The sequence below is a fragment of the Silene latifolia genome, chromosome 3 (assembly GCF_048544455.1).
Source record: "Silene latifolia isolate original U9 population chromosome 3, ASM4854445v1, whole genome shotgun sequence".
NCBI lineage: Eukaryota > Viridiplantae > Streptophyta > Magnoliopsida > Caryophyllales > Caryophyllaceae > Silene > Silene latifolia.
Window position 1 is genome coordinate 50,932,987 of NC_133528.1, and position 20,810 is coordinate 50,953,796.

General features: G+C 36.8%; 1 protein-coding gene across 1 annotated transcript; it reads right to left on the bottom strand.

Annotated features, from left to right (window-relative positions):
- Positions 1–19,836: 19,836 nt before the first annotated feature.
- On the bottom strand, positions 19,837–20,694 carry LOC141649059 (uncharacterized). The gene has a single exon (XM_074457760.1). It carries the CDS (start codon positions 20,692–20,694, stop codon positions 19,837–19,839), a length of 858 nt encoding a protein of 285 aa, XP_074313861.1.
- Positions 20,695–20,810: the final 116 nt, after the last annotated feature.

Consider the following 20,810-nt stretch of genomic DNA (forward strand, 5'->3'; position numbering starts at 1 on the left):
GGGTGGTTGTGTGTGGGTTTTGTGAGTTGGGTTTATTTATTAAGACGAGTTTTTGGTTTCGTAAATTTTATAATTAATAATAATTAAACGTAAGTAATTAATAATTGAATTGCGGTAAAATTTATAATTAAATTATAGTATTGTATTAGGTGACGGATTTCAGGTGGAGCATTTATGATTATTCATTGGACTGCGAAATTGGACTTTAGCTGTTGAATTAGGTTATCTACTCAACTTAAATGTGGTTTTGTGTTAATTAATATATGGATGTCATTTGAAAATGGATATTAATTGTTGGATGATTGTTGATGAGTATTGTTATTGTTAATCCATTATTGATCAATTCTTATTTCACATACCTATATGTTGATTGGGTGTCTCGGAGTTATAATTGGGTGCGTCGGACTTATGATTGGGTGTCTCGGAGATGTGATTGGGTGTTTCGGAGATGTGGATTGATTATTAAGGCGTTTGCATATCTTGGTTGCTATTATTAATTGTATTGTATTGTAGAGTCTATTGATCCGAAACACTCAAGAGAAGGGGGGGGGGGGGGGGTTGAATTGAGTATGCCCACTTTTTAGATTATGTCCGTAAGCGTGTATACCGGTATGATAGCTCGAATTTATTGATTAAATTCGACTAATCTCAAAAAAAACAAATAAGCGAAATGAACAATAAGAGACGACATAAGGGGTTTTTAAGTGGTTCAGCTTCACAAGTCGAAACCTACGTCTACTATTCTCGATTAATAAGTTTAATACCTTTCTACGGATTACAAAATTACTAAACCTACTTGTACAACTAGATTTTAGTTGTAACTCACAATGAGTATCGTTAAATACTCGACTTACTTACGTTAATAAGAAAGCATTTGATTGTTCTTCTAATTGTTCACGCGATGAACAAGTAAGAAATAAACAATATAAAGTACTCGACTTTTCAAATTGAAATAAAGCAAGGACACGTTTGAAAATAATGTTTGCAATTTAAAATAAGTTTACTCGATTTACGTGATGTGTTTGAGTATGTTTTTGAGCGGAAAAGTCTTTTCAAAAATGAAAGAACAAAGGTAGTAATTATAGAAGAAATAAACTAGGTCGAATAAATGAAACCCTAGCCATTTATTTCGTTCATGTCACTTGATAAATCCATTTTATATACACTATAACCCCATATTTTAGCTCTATTTTACATGCTAATTTGCACTAATCTTAGTGTTATTGAGCTAATATTGCATTCGAGTTGTATTTGCATGGTTTGTCATATTTTGTAGGTATTTGAGCTTTTAGGAGCATATTTCTACATATTTTGCAAACAATAGAAGCAGGGCTAAATATAAGAGCATGATGGACCAACCAAGAGATGTTACATGGATTTGCATGCATAAAGATATGGATTAAAATGAGAAATGCAAAATAAGGTCTTATGCAAAGTCAAGCCCAAGATTTGAAGTCCAATTAAGGTGGAAACTTTGGATTCTTAGGGAAGTTTTGGATTCTAATATCACATTTAACCAAGTGAATTAAGATGGAATTAGTGGCTCACAATTGATCCCCTTGGCATTTAATCAAGAAGTGAAGAGATTTGAAGCAAGCTTTAGGATGTTCATTGGATGCTCACTAAACATTTACCGGAGGATTTAAATAGAGTTAATAGCTCACTTAAGATTCCTTTGGTAATTAATCAAGCAATTAAGAGAAAATATTTGGGGTTGACCCCTTGTATTTACTCGTAGTTTCACCCCTCATTTTCTATATAAAGGGTGTAGACTTCAACACTTTTACACACCCTTTTTCTTAGTATTTTTCTACACTACTTTCATATTCTTAGTTTAGTTCTTAGTTTATTTTAGATTAGATTTACTATAAATAATTTCCTTTAAGCATTTCAATTTATATTACAATTTCCATTTAAAGTTATATTCTAGTTATTTATATTTGTATTGTTCTTCAGTTCCATTTCCATTTCCATTTCAAGGTAATTCTATTTCTATTTTCATTATGTTAATCATTTCAATTGTCATTAGTTTAGTTTACATTTACATTATGCTAGAGTAGTCTACCTTGTCTAGGGAATGAAGGGAGACATGCGAAAAAAGTATTTGTAACATGATAAACTAGGATGTTATAATATTGTCTAATTGTTCCTATCACATGTTTGCGCCGCCACGTTTAATCTTTGTCTAAAAGGTCTTATTCATTGATTAAGTTTGTTAATTAATTCTATAAGTCGAGAGGCACAGAATCGGATTAGACTAAGCATGTGTAGTAGGACGACCTAGTCATAAACAAGAGTTTCTCTAGGACCCGGTCTATGGTTGACACTAATATCGTGAAGTGGGTGTCTCTAAGCCTAAACAATTAACGATTCATCAACTCCTATGTTTAATTTAAGCATTTACATAATTTGCATGTGTGACCCGACCTCCCTAGACTATTTCTTTATCATTATTGTTTCCTTCGATTATCCAACCAACCAATCTTATGATAACCGACCTTGATAGAATTCACCCCATAACAACTAATTAACAACTCTCGTCTCTCTGTGGATTCAACCCATACGTACTACATTCATTTGTGTCTAGGGTATTTATTTTTTGTATAGGTGCGCGATAGCCTATCAAATTTTGGCACTGTTGCCGGGGAAACGGTTTTGTTTGTTATTAGTTGTTGAATTTTATCTTTTGTCCTGGGGAACACTTGTTCCTTGGGATATTTCTCACGGTTTTCTTGTAGTTTTAGTGCCTTTTTCAAGTGGTAAAACTATCTCAAGGGGATCCTCATATCCGTCCAATGGGTGTATTTTCTTTCCTGCAACAACAAAACCAACCCTTTTATGACTATTTATCCCAATTTGACGAATACGTTAATCGTATTACTTCTTTTGGATTCATTTACAATGAATATGAATTGGGTCAGGTTGTCCTTGAAGGAATGGATTCCGAGTCCCTTGATGTGGCTCTTTACATGAGTTGTGGGAGTCTTTACTACAAGAGTGCGGGGGAGCTTTGGGTTTTCCTAAGGTTCATGGCCGACCAATGTCTGGAGGTAGCTCGCCAAGAAGAATTTAGGCGTGCAATGCTTCTTCAAGATCATTTGGAGCAACAAGCATCCGAGGCTCGTATCATAAAAATACTCGAAGACATGCTCACAGAAATGCGAGAAGGAAATGAGCGATTTATCGAAGCTTCTACTCTTCCACCTTCCCAATGTGAGTCTTTTGCCCCTAATAATTTAGAATTATTGGAAGACGATGATGATGGTCCGAATTTTTCTTTTGAAATTCCCTTTAACATCACTCCAATTGACCATTTAGAGACTCATGTTTATGACATTGACCTTGTAGTAGATGACACCCATGGCATGGATGTTGTTGGGCCCGATTTTAATGACACGGATGGGGTTTCACCCGAACCTTTGGAAACCTTTGAGAATCCTTTCACGAAGGACGTAGTTGACCCAATTGTGGTTGATAATGTGGGACTTCGCGATGAGCCCATCGAGGATAATTGGGAAGAACCGACCATTTTCAATGAGACCCACCTCCTTGCCTCTTCATGCCACCAATTTGAGACGATATATGATGATAATTTGTGCACTAACGATTTATTTCATGGTCTTAAGCATGACGCTCCATCTCTTGCCGACGAGTGGAGTAATACGGTGGTTGTTTTTGATGCCTCTTCTACGCATTTTGATAAGATTTTTCATCCTTATCCTTTGATCTTTTATGCGTTAATCTTATCAATTGCGTATATATGCTTTTGTATTGCCCATGCACAGGTATATGATCGGCTTCTAAGGGCTTTGACTTATTTTTTAAGGATGACGAAGGCCACAACATTCGAAAAATAGGAGTCTAGCAAGACTTAAAATTTGCGCTTCTTGGGAGGAAACCCAAGCTTTAATTTATTTTTGTTTTTCATTTTCCGCAATTTAATGTTTTCGTAGAATTAGAAATAAAATTTCTAGACTTGACGGTATTTATTTTTGTGTTTTGTAGGTGAAAAATGAAGAAAATGAGTCTCGATGTGGTTATGCACGCTTCCCCATGCACAAAACCCCATTCGGGGTCGTAACTTTCATCAACGGGACGGAATAAAGAATTACGGAGAAAAGTCAAAATTGGCCTAAACTTGGTCAACCCCGATCGGGCACGCAAATTTTTCCCGATTTTTTTTTAAACAAAAAATATTGCCAAATCACTTGCAAACATTATTCTTTCATCAAATTTCAATTTTAGGCCCTTTTCTTGAATTATTGATGAATGGAAAAGTCCCCCGTATACATGTTAGCTTGGGGGGAGGCTAGAAAGTCTAGTAAGTTTTCTTTGCTTTGCACTTTAGTTTATTTTCTTGCAACCCATTAAATATGACCCCTTGTCCTTCTTGTTTATGTACTTTGAGTCATTTTTATGGTTTAGTTGGGTAACTTAATTGTTGGCACATTGAGGACAATGTTGTATTTAGTTTGGGGGGAATTGCATTTGCATTGTAGTATAGTTTAAATGTAGAAAATTTGAAAATTTTGAGAGAAATTTGTGTGTCTTTGCTTGCTTTTAGCCTACTTTCCCTCTTGTTTATCCTAATGATAGCTTATAGCTAATGATTTATTATTTTATGATGGGATAATTGTTACATGAGGATGTCTTGACATAGTAGGTGGGAGATGGAAAATGAACCGAGTAAGCTTGATCTTGACTATTGGCAAGCTACAAAATTGGTAAGGTAAAACCTCTTTAGACCGATGCATCCATATCCGGTCTCTCTTAGGTGAGTGTAGGTATCTCCTTATGATGTGTGTTTTATCAAAACACACAAGTATGGTTCTCATTTCATCTCTTTATAAGCATGCATTCATATGTTGTCAGCATTTTGGAGCCATTCACATGATTATTTTTGCCTTTTTGACCCCTTCACAAACATTTATCCCTAGCTACATTATAATTTGACTACCTTGTTGAGCTAGTAGCTTTATTTGGTTTTGTTTAGGTGCTCAATTAGGATTTGGTTCAAATTTTAGAATATCATGTGAGCTTGGTCTTAATGCTCAAGGGAGAAATGAAAAAGAAAAAGAAAAAAATGAAAGAAAAAATGAAGGATTGAAATGAAAATGAGAAAGAAAATAATGAGAAAAAATGGAAAAGCATGAAAGAAAATGAAAAAAAGAAGAAGTATGATTTGAAAAGAAAAGAGAAGAAGAAGTTGATGTGAAAAACTCTCATGCATTATTCACATATTTTGGAGAGTTTACTTATGATTTGTATTGTAATTTGGGATTAGAATTGGGATTGAGCATCCTTACATTTGGTTGTTGCTAGCTTGACATTAGCTCCACAATCCATAATTTATTTGTTCCCCTTTCTTACCCATTACATATTGCCTTCTTCTTACCCATTTGGCTTCTTTTTCATGCTTGCATATGATTGCTTTTGGCTTGTAGTTTTGTAAGGTTTACCATATTAGATTGCGGGCACATTCTCATGAGTCGAGGATAAGTGAGTGTTTTCACACAAAAATGTCCTTTCACATACAAATGAGTTTGAGTGCATCGTGAGAGTCCATTAGTCAAAAGATAATGCAAGAGCTTAAAGGTTCATTCAAAGTCTTTCGTGCTACGCCGTCATGTAAATCTTAACTATGTTCTTGCTTTATTCCCTTGCCCATGTTGTTTCGGGTTTTTAAATCATTATGCATAGCTTGTTTTGGGATATTGCAATTGATAGGATATGGTTTCTTGCTTAGGGATAAGCAAGAATTTAGCTTGAGGGAGTTTGGTAAGTCCATTTTATATACACTCTAACCCCATATTTTAGCTCTATTTTACATGCTAATTTGCACTAATCTTAGTGTTATTGAGCTAATATTGCATTCTAGTTGTATTTGTATGGTTTGTCATATTTTGTAGGTATTTGAGCTTTTAGGAGCATAATTCTACATATTTTGCAAACACTATAAGCAAGGCTAAATAGAAGAGCATGATGGACCAACCAAGAGATGTTAATTACATGGATTTGCATGCATAAAGATATGGATTAAAATAAGAAATGCAAAATAAGGTCTTATGCAAAGTTAAGCCCAAGATTTGAAGTCCAATTAAGATGAAAAATTGGGTTGCTTAGTGAAGCTTTGGATGCTAATATCACATTTAACCAAGTGAATTAAGATGGAATTAGTGGCTCACAATTGATCCCATTGGCATTTAATCAAGAAGTGAAGAGATTCGAAGCAAGCTTTAGGATGTTCATTGGATGCTCTTAGGATGCTCACTAAACATTTACCGGAGGATTGAAGTTGAGTTAATAGCTCACTTAGGATTCCTTTGGTAATTAATCAAGCAATTAAGAGAAAATATTTGGGGTTGACCCTTTGTATTTACTATAAGTTTCACCACTCATTTTCTATATAAAGGGTGTAGACTTCAACACTTTTACACACCATTTTTCTTAATATTTTTCTACACTACTTTCATGTTCTTAGTTTAGTTCTTAGTTTATTTTAGATTAGATTTACTACTTTCAAATCCTATGTTTAATTTAAGCATTTACATAATTTGCATGTGTGACCCGACCTCCCTAGAGTATTTCTTTATCATTATTGTTTCCTTCCATTATCCAACCAACCAATCATACGATAACCGACCTTGATAGAATTCACCCCATAACAAGTAATTAACAACTCTCGTCTCTCTCTAGATTCGATCCTTACGTACTACATTCATTTGTGTCTTGGGTATTTATTTTTGTATAGGTGCGCGATAGCCTATCATCACTTAAGAAAAGAATTAGATTTAGTTCTTCTCTAAGATATTTACTTATTATATGGAAAAGATATATTGATAAATATAATATAGAGATATAAAATCTCTATCAAATATTATCTAATAAGATATCCCAAACCCTAGCTTGTGAAAAGAGAAAAGAGGGAGAGAAACACGTCTAAGATGGCCGTGCCTCTTCACGAAACCCTAGGAGGCTCGTTTAGGGTTTAGCATGAATAATTTGTATAAACCCTAGATAGCATGACAACCCATAAGTTGTATTACTAATCAATAGGATAATTATAAATTATTAATCCAAAAATAAATATAAGATATGACCAAAATAAATACTTTAGTTTAGAAAAACATTTTGAAATATTTTAAGCTTTAAAATCATGTTCTTCATAAGTCATCCAAAGTTATAGTTGAAATGATTATAACCTTTGATTTGGTGATGTGATTCATACATACGCACATTTAGTCCCCTAACTAAGGCTCATTTTGCATACTAATATAGCATTTCATAGCCATTTTATTCTAATTTTATTCCTATTTGCTTTCCTAGTGCATTTTATATGTTTTGTAGGAAAGGAGATAATGAGGCGGAATTCCCATCTCTCGCGCATATTCGGAAGCTTGTTGATGATCCTGGATGGACTAGTATGAAGAAGAGGCAAGAATGATGACCAAGAATGATATAAATAAAGAGTATATGAAGGCATCATAGGCATAAAAGCAAGGGAAGAAGGCCTGACCCTCAACCCGCTCGAGTCTAAGGCAACCCACTCAAGTTGACCCTCAACCCGCTCGATTCGAGCTCAACCCGCTCAAGTTGGTATCCAGACTGCCTCCCACGGATCCCCTTTGAAACGTGCAATGCTCTATTCGACACTTATGCTTATTTCCTAATCTACCCCTGCTTAAACCTAATGTTGTACCTACTATATAAACTCCATTTGTAATAATCAAGAGATTAAGTCCTCTTAGTGGAGGCTAAGTTCCCTTAGATTAGATTAGGAGTATATTAGAATAGATTAGCCTTTAATCATTCCACATATTGGACTTTAATCTTTCCCTAATTATTGTTCAAGAATTCTTAGATCTAGTTAGGTAATTTGAAGACTATTGGGTTATTTTTTTGGAGAATTGACAACTCTTTATGAATCAATCAAGTTCTCCTCTATTATTCTTTCCTTTCCATGTGTTCATCTTAAGATTGGTATAATTTCTTCATTCTTTACTTAATTATTGTTTATTGTTTCACTCTTCCATCATGTTTATACTTGTTAAGATGATGGACACCATTGTTAACATATTTTCCATGATAATGAGTGAGTAGTTTCCTAACTAGGGATTAGTGGGGGATCAGGGGAACAATTATGGGATAAATATATGCTTAATGTGTTCATATGAATGCTTGCTTATTGTATTTCCTACCTATGCACATGTCATGTTTGATGAAATGCTTGATTGACAACCTAACATGTTTCTCTTATCCTTTCAATAAGACTTGTAAGACATAAACCAACTCAAGGCTTGTTAGACCATGCATATAGTTGATTAGGAAGAATTAAGTCGATTGTAGGTGTTGTAAAGTCTTGACCGACTCGACTCCGGGACTCAAACCTTCCTAGGACTCATTTATGTTATCTTACCATGAATAGGGAAAACCAAGTCGACTTGTAGGTGTTGTAAAGTCTTGTCCGACTCGGCTCCGAGAGCTAAGTTTCCCTAGGAATTATAAGATATACACTAACTTGATTCCAACAAAAATAATATCTTGCATCTTTATGATTCACTCACCATGATTCCCCTATAATCCCATGATTCCCTAGTATTATTTACCATTTATTTACACCCTTGTTTCTATTTACTTGTCTTGTTCCTCAATTGTTTACATTTCCTAGTTGTAGCTTATAACACAACTTCAAACCCAAACCAATTGTGATACTAGCATAAATTGAGATAGATAGACTTAGAACCCAAAGCACACCATCTCGTGGATCGACCTCGACTTAACCATTAACTAGTTGTTTGTTGAGAATATAAATATGTGTGATTGAGTGAACAATGACTCGCTCACCGTCAAAATGGCACCGTTGCCGGGGACGATGTTTTGTGATTAAGTTCTTGTTTGTTTGTATATTTTAATTTTGCTTTAATTTTGAGGAACTTGTTCCTTAAGGTCGTTCTTACCGTTTTATTGTAGTTTCTTTGCTTGTAGTCGTTTCCTTGTCTTAGCTATGATGATGGCTCAAGACTTGACACATGGAGTATGTAGTGGACCTTTTGAGTATGACAATGGGTATGGGGAGTTTTAGGAGCAACTAAACACACACCTACCTTACTACTCATACAATAAAAGTCCTAACTACTACCCCAACTTTCCCACCAAAATCACCACACCCAATATCCACAACAACCATCCACCCAAGACTCAATTTACAACCAATTCCAAATGCCACTATATGACCACTTTCACACCCACACACAACAAGAATATGAGCATAACTTTGACATTCAAAATATGGTTCTCCAAATGATGGGAGACCAACAAAATTTCTTCACACAAATGCTAGAAGAGAGCCAAAATAGAAACAATGTTCTTCAATGCATTGTTACCCAAGGTGAGGAGTTGGCAATTCAAATTGCACAAATGAAGGCAACCCAACCAACCACTCCTCACGAATTCTTAAGCATTGATCATGAATGTGAATATGAAGGAATAACCTTTGATGTGGAAAGTGTGAAGTCGAAAGAGCCATTTCTCTTGAGCTCTTGTGAATATGAAAGTGTGTGTTTGATGAAGAAGATATGAGGTTAAGCAAACAAAATGCTCTTAGCCTTTGTGAGTATAAGGGTGTGACTTTTGATGTGAACATTGAGGTGATGGAGAAAGAGTTAATGAAGAGGAGTGAATCCTCTATTTATGATTTGTATGATGACGAATCTATGGAAGAAGATGATGAGGGAAAGATGGACTCAATTGATGAACAGAGTTGTGGAGATTCCTCACTTGAGGAAACCATCCTTGAGAAGTTTGAAGACTATTTTAATGAAGAGGAAGAATGTCTCTTCATTATTGAACATGAAGAACTTCTCACACCCACTGTGGAACCCATGATAGTTGGAGATGACGTTATAGACCTTCTCATGAAAGTCAAATCGTCGTATAAAAACTTCTTGGTGGATAAGTTCAAGGATAAATCTAAGCGGGAGCTATTTGCGAAAACTTGGCACCTACAATCCCAACTTCTAAGTTACTCCTTCATCAATGCCATGAGAGTTCACCTCCTATTCTTAGAGGATTGATTAGTCCAAGTACTTTCATCATCAACTTTGAAAGAAATAGGAGCAACCGGAAAACCCTTTATGCCAAAAAGCTCATGTTTGCTAGTTACAAGAGTCGGGAAGGCCATCATGACAAAGCAAAGGAGAAAGGGAAAAAGTTTAAAGAGAGGCTCTTCATGGATTGGACATACTCTATCTTTAAATGGTTCAAAACCTACTCATGCTTATTTGAGGACCATTCACAAGCTTTTGATCAACTATTGAGAGCATTGAACTCCATGGATAAAGGAATTTGCCATTTGACTTAGTTTGGCGGAGTCCTATCTCAAACCGCCGTTTGTAATTTACTTTTAGTGTGATATTGCATGCATTCACCATATGAGAGATGAAAAGGAGGGATCTCATATTTTGATTGAGCATATTGAAGGAAACTGATGAAAATGAGAAGATAGGAAATGCAAAGAAATGAAGAAAATGAAGGATTCGAGCTTTGGGTCAATTCTTGCATCAATCCGTGGGACCGAGGCCAACTTGCGTGAGTTGAAGCCTAAAGAAAGAAAAAAAAGTTCAGTGCATGAGAACTCGGGCGGATTCTTGAGAAAACAAGCGTCCCAACGCCTCAACTCGAGCGGGTCAAAATCAACTCGAGCGGGTCGAGCAGTAACTCGAGCGGGTCAGAATTGACTAGAGCGGGTTGACCCTGAAACTCACTTTTTCTCTCATTTGACTCGTGACATTGCTACATATGCATCCTATCTACCATCTTCATCTCCTACAATATACAAACTATTGAGATCATGATTGTAAGAACCCTTTTCTTTCCCTATCTCTCATGTATAGTTGCATTGTATTTTAGAATAGACTTGCATTTGTAAAATATTTCATATCACTTTTGCATTAGTTAGTTCATGTAGTATAGTTTGCATTGTAATATATTTCACATGATTCATGTAGTTAGTTGCATATACACTTACATTCATGCATAGTCACTAATGACCAAACCTATTCCTTTCTACACTAGAAATAGTGCTTAAATCGGTTTGGGGAGGTTTGATCATAGGTGATCATAGCTTAATAGGGAACACGCATCATCTAGTGTAGTTTAGATTGCATTCATTTGTTATATATGTCATATAGAATTGCATTCATATCATATCATTGTATTTGTACTTCATTTCCATAAATTCAAAAATCCAAAAACATGTATTTCTTTTTCATTCCTACTCTTACATGTACATTGAGGACAATGTCCAAAATAAATTGAAGGCTAGGAATTTATATTCTAAAAAATACATAAAAATTTGAAAATTTTCGAAAAAACTCAAAAATATGTTCTTTAATTTCATAAAATCAAAATCCATAAAAAATTCAAAATTTCAAAAACCAAAAACATGTTCTTCACTTTGTACTGTAGAATTTTATACTCCCTCCGTACCAGACCAAAGGTAACACTTACTATAAAAGGACGTACCACACCAAAGGTAACATTCCTTATTTGGCCCATAATATTACCAAATTATCCTTATACTCATTTGATATTTACACAAAATGCCATTACATACCCCACCTACTAACCCACAATTAAACCAACAATTACATACCCCACCTATTTTTTCCCTCTTTACCCTTACTTTTTCCACATTTTCTTAAATACTCCACTTTTCCCTACGTTACCTTTGGTGTGGTACGGAGGGAGTATATTGTATATATTTGTTTGTTTGTTTGTCACTCTTATCACATTGGGTCGACTACGCCACATTTGAGGCATGAAGGAAATAGAAGACCGCATGGTATGATGTTTCCAAATCTCTTTCCTCCTTTTTATATGTTAATGACAATGTGGCTATATTTTGATTGATGCGGTATGAACCAATGTATTTTTAGGAGTTGCATCTAGATTATATGGCATTTTAGTTGATAGAAGCATATGCATTAGAGTTGTATATATGTTAGTTGCATCATGGCATGTGGTTGCATATTAGAAAATTTTGTGAAAATGCCTATTTGGGAAGCTTGACAAGTGTATATAAGACCGTTGTAGATAATATTTCTCCTTGAGACTTTGTTTGCTAGAATACTCTCAAGACACCCTAGGATGTGTCATACTAGTATCTTTTGTCCCATGGTCTAAGGCCTAGTAATGTGACTCTTATTTGCGTACATTTAGTCCCCTAATTGAGCCTATTTTGCATACTATTATAACATTTCATGACCATTTTATCCGTCAAATGCTTTCTATTTTGCTTTTCTAGTGCATTTTATATGTTTTATAGGAAAGGAGATAATAAGGCGGAATTCCCGTCCCTCATGCATATTCGGAAGCATGTTGATAACCTTAGATGGACTAGTATGAAGAGGAAGCAAGAACGACGACCAACTAAGCAAGAATAAGGAGTATACAAAGACTAAAGGATGAGAAGCAAGGATCACACTGAGGAACAATCCGAGCGGCTTAGGCAGAAGACGAGCGGATCCTGCTCTCATGCTCCGAGCGTCCCGTGCAGAAGACGCTCGTCTCCCTCCCCTTACAATCCGAGCGTCTCCCTTCCTGGTCCGAACGTCTCGTGGCTACACTAGTGTGATTTTCTCATCTCCTCGCAAGACTTGCATTTCCCTAGTTTAAAACCTAGCATTGTTATTTACTAATCTATCCTTACTTAACCTAATGATGTACTACTATATATACCCCATTTGTAATAATAAAAAGGAGAGGCCAATTAGACAACCATTAGACTAGGAGTAGATTAGGATAGTTTAATCTCAACCATTCCACTTTAATCTTTCCTTAATCATTGTTCAAGTTTATTATTATTGGGTAATTGAATATTATTGGGTTATTATTTGGAGAATTGACAACTCTTCATCAATCAATCAAGTTCTCTTCTTTTATTCTTTGCTTTATTATTTGGAATCATCTTCATAGGTATAATTCTCCTTTACCCTTGTTTAATTATTGTTAATCACTTTCATTTATTCATCATGTTTTGCTTTGTTAATATGATTGAAAACCTTATTAGCATGTTGAACTTGATAATGAGTGAGTAGTTTCCTTAGCTAGGATTAATGGGCAATTAGGGGAAACAAACATGGGAAATGATTCATGCTTAATCTAATATGTTTTCATAATTAATTTGCTTGCTTGTTGTGATTTCAACCTATGCACATGTTATGTTTGATGAAATGCAAGCCTATGAATCCTTGCATTTTTACCCATCACCTATCTCTTTAATGGGGCTTGTAAGACATAAACCAACTCGAGTCTCATTAGACCATGCATAAAGTTGAATAGGAGGAGACTAAGTCGACTTGTAGGTGTTGTACAATCTAATCGATTCGGCGCCAGGACCTAAATCTTCCTAGGGATTGTAAGATATACACTAACTCGATCCCATCACAACAATAATTGCTTGCGTATAAATTGAGAACATGTTTGTATGATCGACTCCCATAAATCCCCTATGAACCTATGATATCCTAGCACTTTTAATCATTTGTTTACATCCTTCCTTTTGTTGCTTGCTTTACTTCATTGCTTGCATTAGTTTAGACTCACCAACTACAAACCCAAATCAATTGTGACACTAGCATAAATTGAGATAGATTAACTTAGAACCCAAAGCACACCGTCCTATGGATCAACCTCGTCTTAACCACTAACTAGTTGTTTGTTGAGAATCTAAATGTGTTTGATTGGGAGACACGATGACACCTTCCATCAAAATGGCGTCGTTGCCGGGGACGGTGTTATGTGATTAAGTTCTTACTTGTTTGTCTATTTTTATTTGTGCTTTAACCTTGAGGAACTTGTTCCTCAAGGTTCGTTTTTACCGTTTTATTGTAGTTTCCATGTTTGTAGTTGTATCTTTATCTTTGCTATGATGATGACCCAAGACTTGGTACATGGAGTATGAGGTGGATCTTTTGAGTATGACTACAATGGGTATGGGGAGTTTGAGGAGAAAGTCAACACAAACCTACCTTACTACTCATACAAAGAAAATCCTAACTACTACCCCAAAATTTCCCACCAAAATCACCACATCCAATATCCACAACAACCACCCACCCAATACCCACTTCATAATGAATTCCAAATACCACAATACAACCACTTTCACACCCATCCACAACAAAAAGATGAGCCTAACTTTGACATTCAAGGTATGATTCTCCAATTAATGGGATATCAACAAAACTTTTTCAAACAAGTGCTAGAAGAAAGCCAAATTAGAGACAATGTCCTTCAAAATATTGTTACCCATGGTAAGGAGTTAGCAAATCAAATCGCCCAAATGAAAGAAACCCAAGAAGCCACTCCCCAACAATCCTTCAACATTGTCCGTGAATGCGAATTTGAAGGGGTAACCTTTGACATAGAAGATGAGTGGGAAGAGCCAATCTCCTTGAGCTCTGGTGAGTATGAAAGTGTGGTATTTGATGAAGAAGACACGAGGTTGAGTAAGCCAAATACTCTTAGCCTTTTGTGAGTATGAGGGTATGTCCTTTGATGTGAATATCGAGATGATGGAGAAAGAGTTATTGAAGAAAATTGAAGCCCCCATCTATGATTCTTATGAGGATAGCCATGATGACGAGATCGTGAAAGAAACTTATGTGTTTTACAAGGACTTTTGGAATGAGGAAGAAGGAATTTGTGGGATTAGCTTACTTGAGGAGCCTATCCTCGAGAAATTTGAGATACCTTACTATGGAGAGAATGAATATCTTTTCCCTATCGACCATGAAGACCATTTCGCACCCACCATGGAACCTATGATCGTTGGAGATGATATGGTGGACCTTCTCCAAAAAGTCAAATCATCATATAAAGGGTACTTAGTGGAAAAGCTCAAGAACAAACTTGCAAATAAAGTCACTTGTGGAAATTTGGCATCCACAATTTCAACTTCTAAAGAACCCGATTATCAATGTTGTGAGAATTCTCCTTCTACTTTGAAAGGATTGAGTAACCAAAATGCTATCATCATCACCGAAATTAAAGGAGAAGATGTTAAATGGAAATCTCCGGACGAAAGTGAGCCATACTTCATCCTTAGCATTGACAAGAATCATGGGCTTGTTGGTTTGAAGCGTTGCAAATATTCAAGTGCCAAGAGAAAGGTGAAAAAGAGAGTGAATGACAAGTCTCCTTGGCCAAGCTTTATTTTGAAGTTAAGCAAACCATACTTATGCTTATTTAGGGCTTGTTCACAAGCTTTTGATCTTCTTCTAAGAGCCTTGAGCTCAATGGACAAAGAATCTCGATAATTTGAACTAGTTTGGTGAAGTCCTATCTCAAACCACAATTTGTAAAATATTCCTTCCCATAGTCTTTGCATTGTATAATATTGTATATAATTTCGCATTTCTTACATTCCCTTACATGAGAGTAGTGAGAGAGGGTTTCTTACCTATTTATTGAGCATAATTTCAGAAAGAGATAAGAAGGAATCACAAAAGGGTGCAAGGGAACGATTTTTGAATAAAAGAAAGAAGGGGTTGAGAAAGACGGCATGAAATGCTCGTCCCGAGGGCAGGACGCTCGTCCAGAGCCTTGTCCTGAGCATTAATCAGCACTGACTAAGAATCTGCTCGGATTCCACAGGAGACGATCGTCTCAAATGGAAGACGCTCGTATAGCACCTGGGACGCTCGTCTTGAACATAGACATGGAAACAATATTTCACTGGATGAGAATCCGCTCGGATTCATAAGGATCCGCTCAACCCAGATGAGACGCTCGTCTCAAACAGGATACGCTCGTCCCCAACCGGTCTCAAAAGTTCCAAGATCCCTGACTAAGAATCCGCCCGTCCTCTCATCAAGACGCTCGGATTATTCCATCGAGACGCTCGTCCCGTGCTGAAGACGCTCGGATCTGCTCTTATTTTTGCTGAAACCTCGTGGAATTAGCCCGAGTCCAGCCCTAACCCGCTCGACTTCCACCCCTTTTCCTTTATAAACACCCCCACCATCACTCATTTTCCTTACCTTATCTACTCAAAATCTCACAACAACATCTCTCAAAAATCCCCATCACAAAAATCAACCCAAAACCTTAACTTTTTAACCAAAAATGATGAACCTAAAGGGAAAAAGCAATAAATCATCCGAGTCCGCACCTAAGAAGCGCAAGGGAACTTCTTCATCCACTCCTAGGGAGACAATGGGTCATCGCAATGTGATGATAGGAGGTGTGGAGCAACTCGAATTTTTACCCGAGGTGATCTTCACTTGCAACGATCACCGCCAAAAATTCGTTCATCTTCTAGGTAAGCATTACGAACCCACTCAGTTCATTGATACCAATGTTTTAGAGGTTCTAGGTATGCGGTATCAAACTGAAATGTTCTTCGATGGTTTGGGTCTCGGGAAGATATTCTATGCCCATGAGGAGACCTATCTTAGCCTTACCCTTGAGTTTCTATGTAGTCTTCGCATTGTCACAAATACTCAAAGAACTGTTGCTATGGAATTCCGACTTTGCAACCAAGACCATAGGTTAACTTTGGACCATTTTGCAAACATTTTTGGTCTTATAGTACCAAATGACAACACCGATAAGCCCTCCGACTTCAATGTTAACCACATTTGGATAGCTATCTCCGGGAGGGATCTCATTCACTTTAAGCAATGCTATACCTTTGCAATTCAACATCCGGTGATTCGGATCACCGAGCGCTTCATAGCCGGCACTATCAATGGGAGATTTGAACAAGATAGGTGCACTCTCCTTGACTTGACCTTCTTAGAGTCTTATTTGAATGTTCAAGGGACAAGGCCTTACAATTTTAACACGCCCCTTGAGATGCTTACAAGGGTCTTTGATTATGCTCAAGGGAACTCTAACATTAAGACCTTTGTGATGGGAGGCCTAGTCACAATGTTGGCCAATGACCTTTGCCACGGGTTTAACCTTCATGGGGCCTATGTGAAGCTCGAAGGGAGCACTTTGATTAACGAAGAGGATATCTTCAACCACCACCGGTGGTGTACCTACACTCAAACCGGGAGTGTGGAGTGGTTTACAAAGAGATGTTCTTCTATTGTCCTCATGGGGTGGAACGTACCACCTACCGAGCCTCAGTTGAGTCGGTACTCGCCTACTCCGAGCTACCTCCTAGATATTTAGATCCATCCCAACCCACCACAACGAGAGGAAGCACCTCGTCAAGCCCGTCAACCTCGTGGGATGCCAATACGGGATAATGCACCACCGTCTTATGTACCCATTCCACCCTATCCCACTCAACATGTACCGTTCGCTCCCCAAGTTCCCAATGCTGCGGACATGAATGACTTGATGAAGCTTATCCAACGGGTTTATCTTGGAGTGCACGATGGGAGGGTTGACAACTATTTGGCCCTTTATCCTCAATACTACCAAATGGCTCAACAAGGGTATATCGACCCTAGAGGCCCTCGCCCATCTTGGGCTCAACCACACCTATTGTTCCCTAATCAAGGGAACCAAGACGGTAATTTTGGGGTCCAAGGTGGAGGGTTCTACGGCCAAGGAGGAGGATATGACCAAGGGGGTTCTAGTGGGTATAGATACCGCGATGATGATGATGACGAGTGAGATGGTAAGAGGTGTCTACCACACCACCTCTAATTGTAAGATATTCTTTTTCCCTTCCTTTCTCTCATGTAAAGTTGTATTGCATTTTCAATTATCTTGCATTTGTATTATATCATTCACCTTAGAATAATTCATATAGTATAGTTCACATAGTATAATTTGCATTGTAGTATATTTCACATGATTCATATAGTTAGTAGCACATAGACTAGAATTCTTTTTCACTAATGACCAAACCTATTCATTTCTACACTAGAAATAGTATTTAAATCGGTTTGGGGAGGTTTGATCATAGGTGACCCAAGCATTTACATAGAGAGCATGCATTATTTAGTGTAGTTTAGATTGCATTCATTTGTTATATATGTCATATAGAATTGAATTTAGTTAGAACATGCATTCATTCATATCATATATTGCATTTGTACTTCAATTTTCATAAAACTTTAAAAATCCAAAAACATGTATTTCTTTTTCATTCCTACTCCTACATGTACATTGAGGACAATGTCCAAAATAAAGTGGGGGATGGGAATTTATATTCCAAAATGCATAAAAATTGAAATTTTTTGAAAAAAATACAAAAATATGTCTTTTTATTTCATAAAATCAAAAACCATAAAAATTTGAAAAATTGAAAAAACCAAAAACATGTTCATTCCTTTATAGTGTAGTATTGTATATATTGTATATACTTGTTTGTTTGTTTGTCTATCCTTTTTCGCATTGATCGACTACGCCACATCCGAGACATGAGGATCATGTAGACCGCATGGTATGATCTTTCCAATCTCCTTTTCCCTCTTTATGTTAATGACTATGTGGCTTTATTTTGATTGATGCGGTATGAAACAATGTGATCATAGGATTGTATTTAGATTATATGGAATACTAGTTGGTAGAAGCATATGCATTAGGTTATATAAATGTTAATTGCATCATGGCATATAGTTGTATTTAGGAAAAATTTTGTGAAAGCATTTATTTGGGAAACTTGACAAGTGTATATAGGCCCTTGTAGATACTTTTTTCTTCTTAAGACTTTGCTTGTTAGAATACTTGTAAAACACCCTAGGACGTGTCATACTAATATCTTTTGACCCATGGACTAAGGCCTAGTCAAGAGTACCTTGTGATGTGATAACTCCTTGGCTACCGTTTATTCCAAGGTGACCCTTGAAACCATGCAACCATCATCCATATTCTACCACATTTTGTCATCAAAAAGAGAATGGGCACAAAAATTGTGCAAATTTGAGTTCAAGAATTGAAATGAAAAGAAAAAGTTTGCAATTGCATCAAAAAGAAAAGAGGAGTAACAAAAATGAAAACTCCTATGCTTCAAGTATAAGCACCCTCACTACAAATGGGGTAACTTTGAAAATGTTCAAAAGAAAATGCAAAAAGTTGAAATTGTCAAGTTTTGAAATGCCAAACATCAAAAGAAATGGCAAAAAGAAATTATTCTCTAATGTCAAATGCCACAAAAAACTGGGGGGGAAACAACAACAAAAAGCAAACTCTCACATGAAACTCAAATTCTATTGATCCCTTTTCCATCGAATCCCCTTTTGTGCATAGTAAAGAGGGGATGACCCTTCTTCTTGTTTAAGCAAGAAGGGGAATTCCGCGATCCTCCAGTGTTTCTAACACCATAGGGAGTCTACTCTTGACGAAAGCATTTAACAATTGAGGACAAAGGTACCCTAGCTTGATACAACTTGGAGGTGATTTATTGGTATCCTTCTAGGCTTAGTAGTTTGAAGAAACTGTATCTATGATGGAATGTGTACCCTTAGATTGCTTCCCTTGTAGATAATTTCCGCCACTTAGATGAGGAAAGTGGCTATTCTTTTGTAGATGCATCCATTACTTGTTTTGTGTACTTTAATGCTTGGATGTATCGCCATTTTGGCAAGCCCCACCTTGCCTTACAAGAAGGCATCTTTTTTTTTTGCTAAAATGTGAGGGTATATATTAGAATAAAGGCAAAAGTCCAACAATTTACAATACACACAACTTTGGCCTATCAAAGACACAGCCTAAGCAACAATCTTAGAAACCTATCTTCCTAAGCCAAAACTTATCCTTCTCAATACATAGATTTCTAATCTTGTCTTTCAGTCTCATGCTCACGCTTGCAATGATATCCTTGGCAATCTGTTCAGGGTGTCTCACCTGCAACTCTAACCTACATTTATTTCATTGCATCCATATCGTGTAGTAACAACTACATATAAGCAGGCTATGAAACTGTTTCTGCAATGGTGTTCCTGTTACTCTCCCATGGATAGGGTCAATCCTTGGGATTCTACAGCTGGCCCACCATTCTACTGCTGCAAGCACCATGCTGCTGTACTCACAGGAAAAAAATAAATGGTCATGTGTTTCAACTCCATTACCACAGAGCACACAGCTTTCATCATCAGTATAGCCTATCCTTTTCAGTTTTGCACGCACATTCAGAGCCTTATGCATACATAACCAGGTAATTACAGACTGTTTGGGGATAGCCCAATTACTCCATACAGTTTTATGCCATTGACATATAGCTTCTCTATGCCTGCTCCATTCGTAGCCACTCTTGATGCTGTACCCCTTATCATCTAGAATCCAATTCCCATTCTGAAATCCTGCAGCAAACTTGGATTTCATTTTGCAAATCTTCTTCCAGTACCAGGCAGCATCTAAACCAGGCTCATAAGTCTCCCATTCATGATTTTTAATGTAGATAGCTCTTACCCATTTGACCCAAATTCGATCAGGTTGTGTATATACCCAGTCCACCAGCTTAGTCACAGCAGCATCATTCCACTTATGAATTTGTTTCACCCCCAGTCCACCCTCCTCCTTTGGCAAACATATTTTGAACCATCCCACAAGAGGAATTCTCAGGTAGTCTGCAGTGCCATCCCACAAGTAATTTCTACACAAACTGTTTATGCTCTTTAGCACCGCCTTTGGAAGAATAAAGATTGCTGCCCAGTAGGTATGAAGGGTGGTTAAAACTGATTTGATTTGAGTGATCCTTCCTGCATAGGATAGCTTCCTCGTCACCATACCCCTGATTCTTTAAATCACTTTCTCAACCAACACATTGTAATCTGCCTTGTTTAATCTTCCTGCTTTCATAGGTATTCCCAGGTATCTAAAGGGCATGATACCTTCCTGAAAAC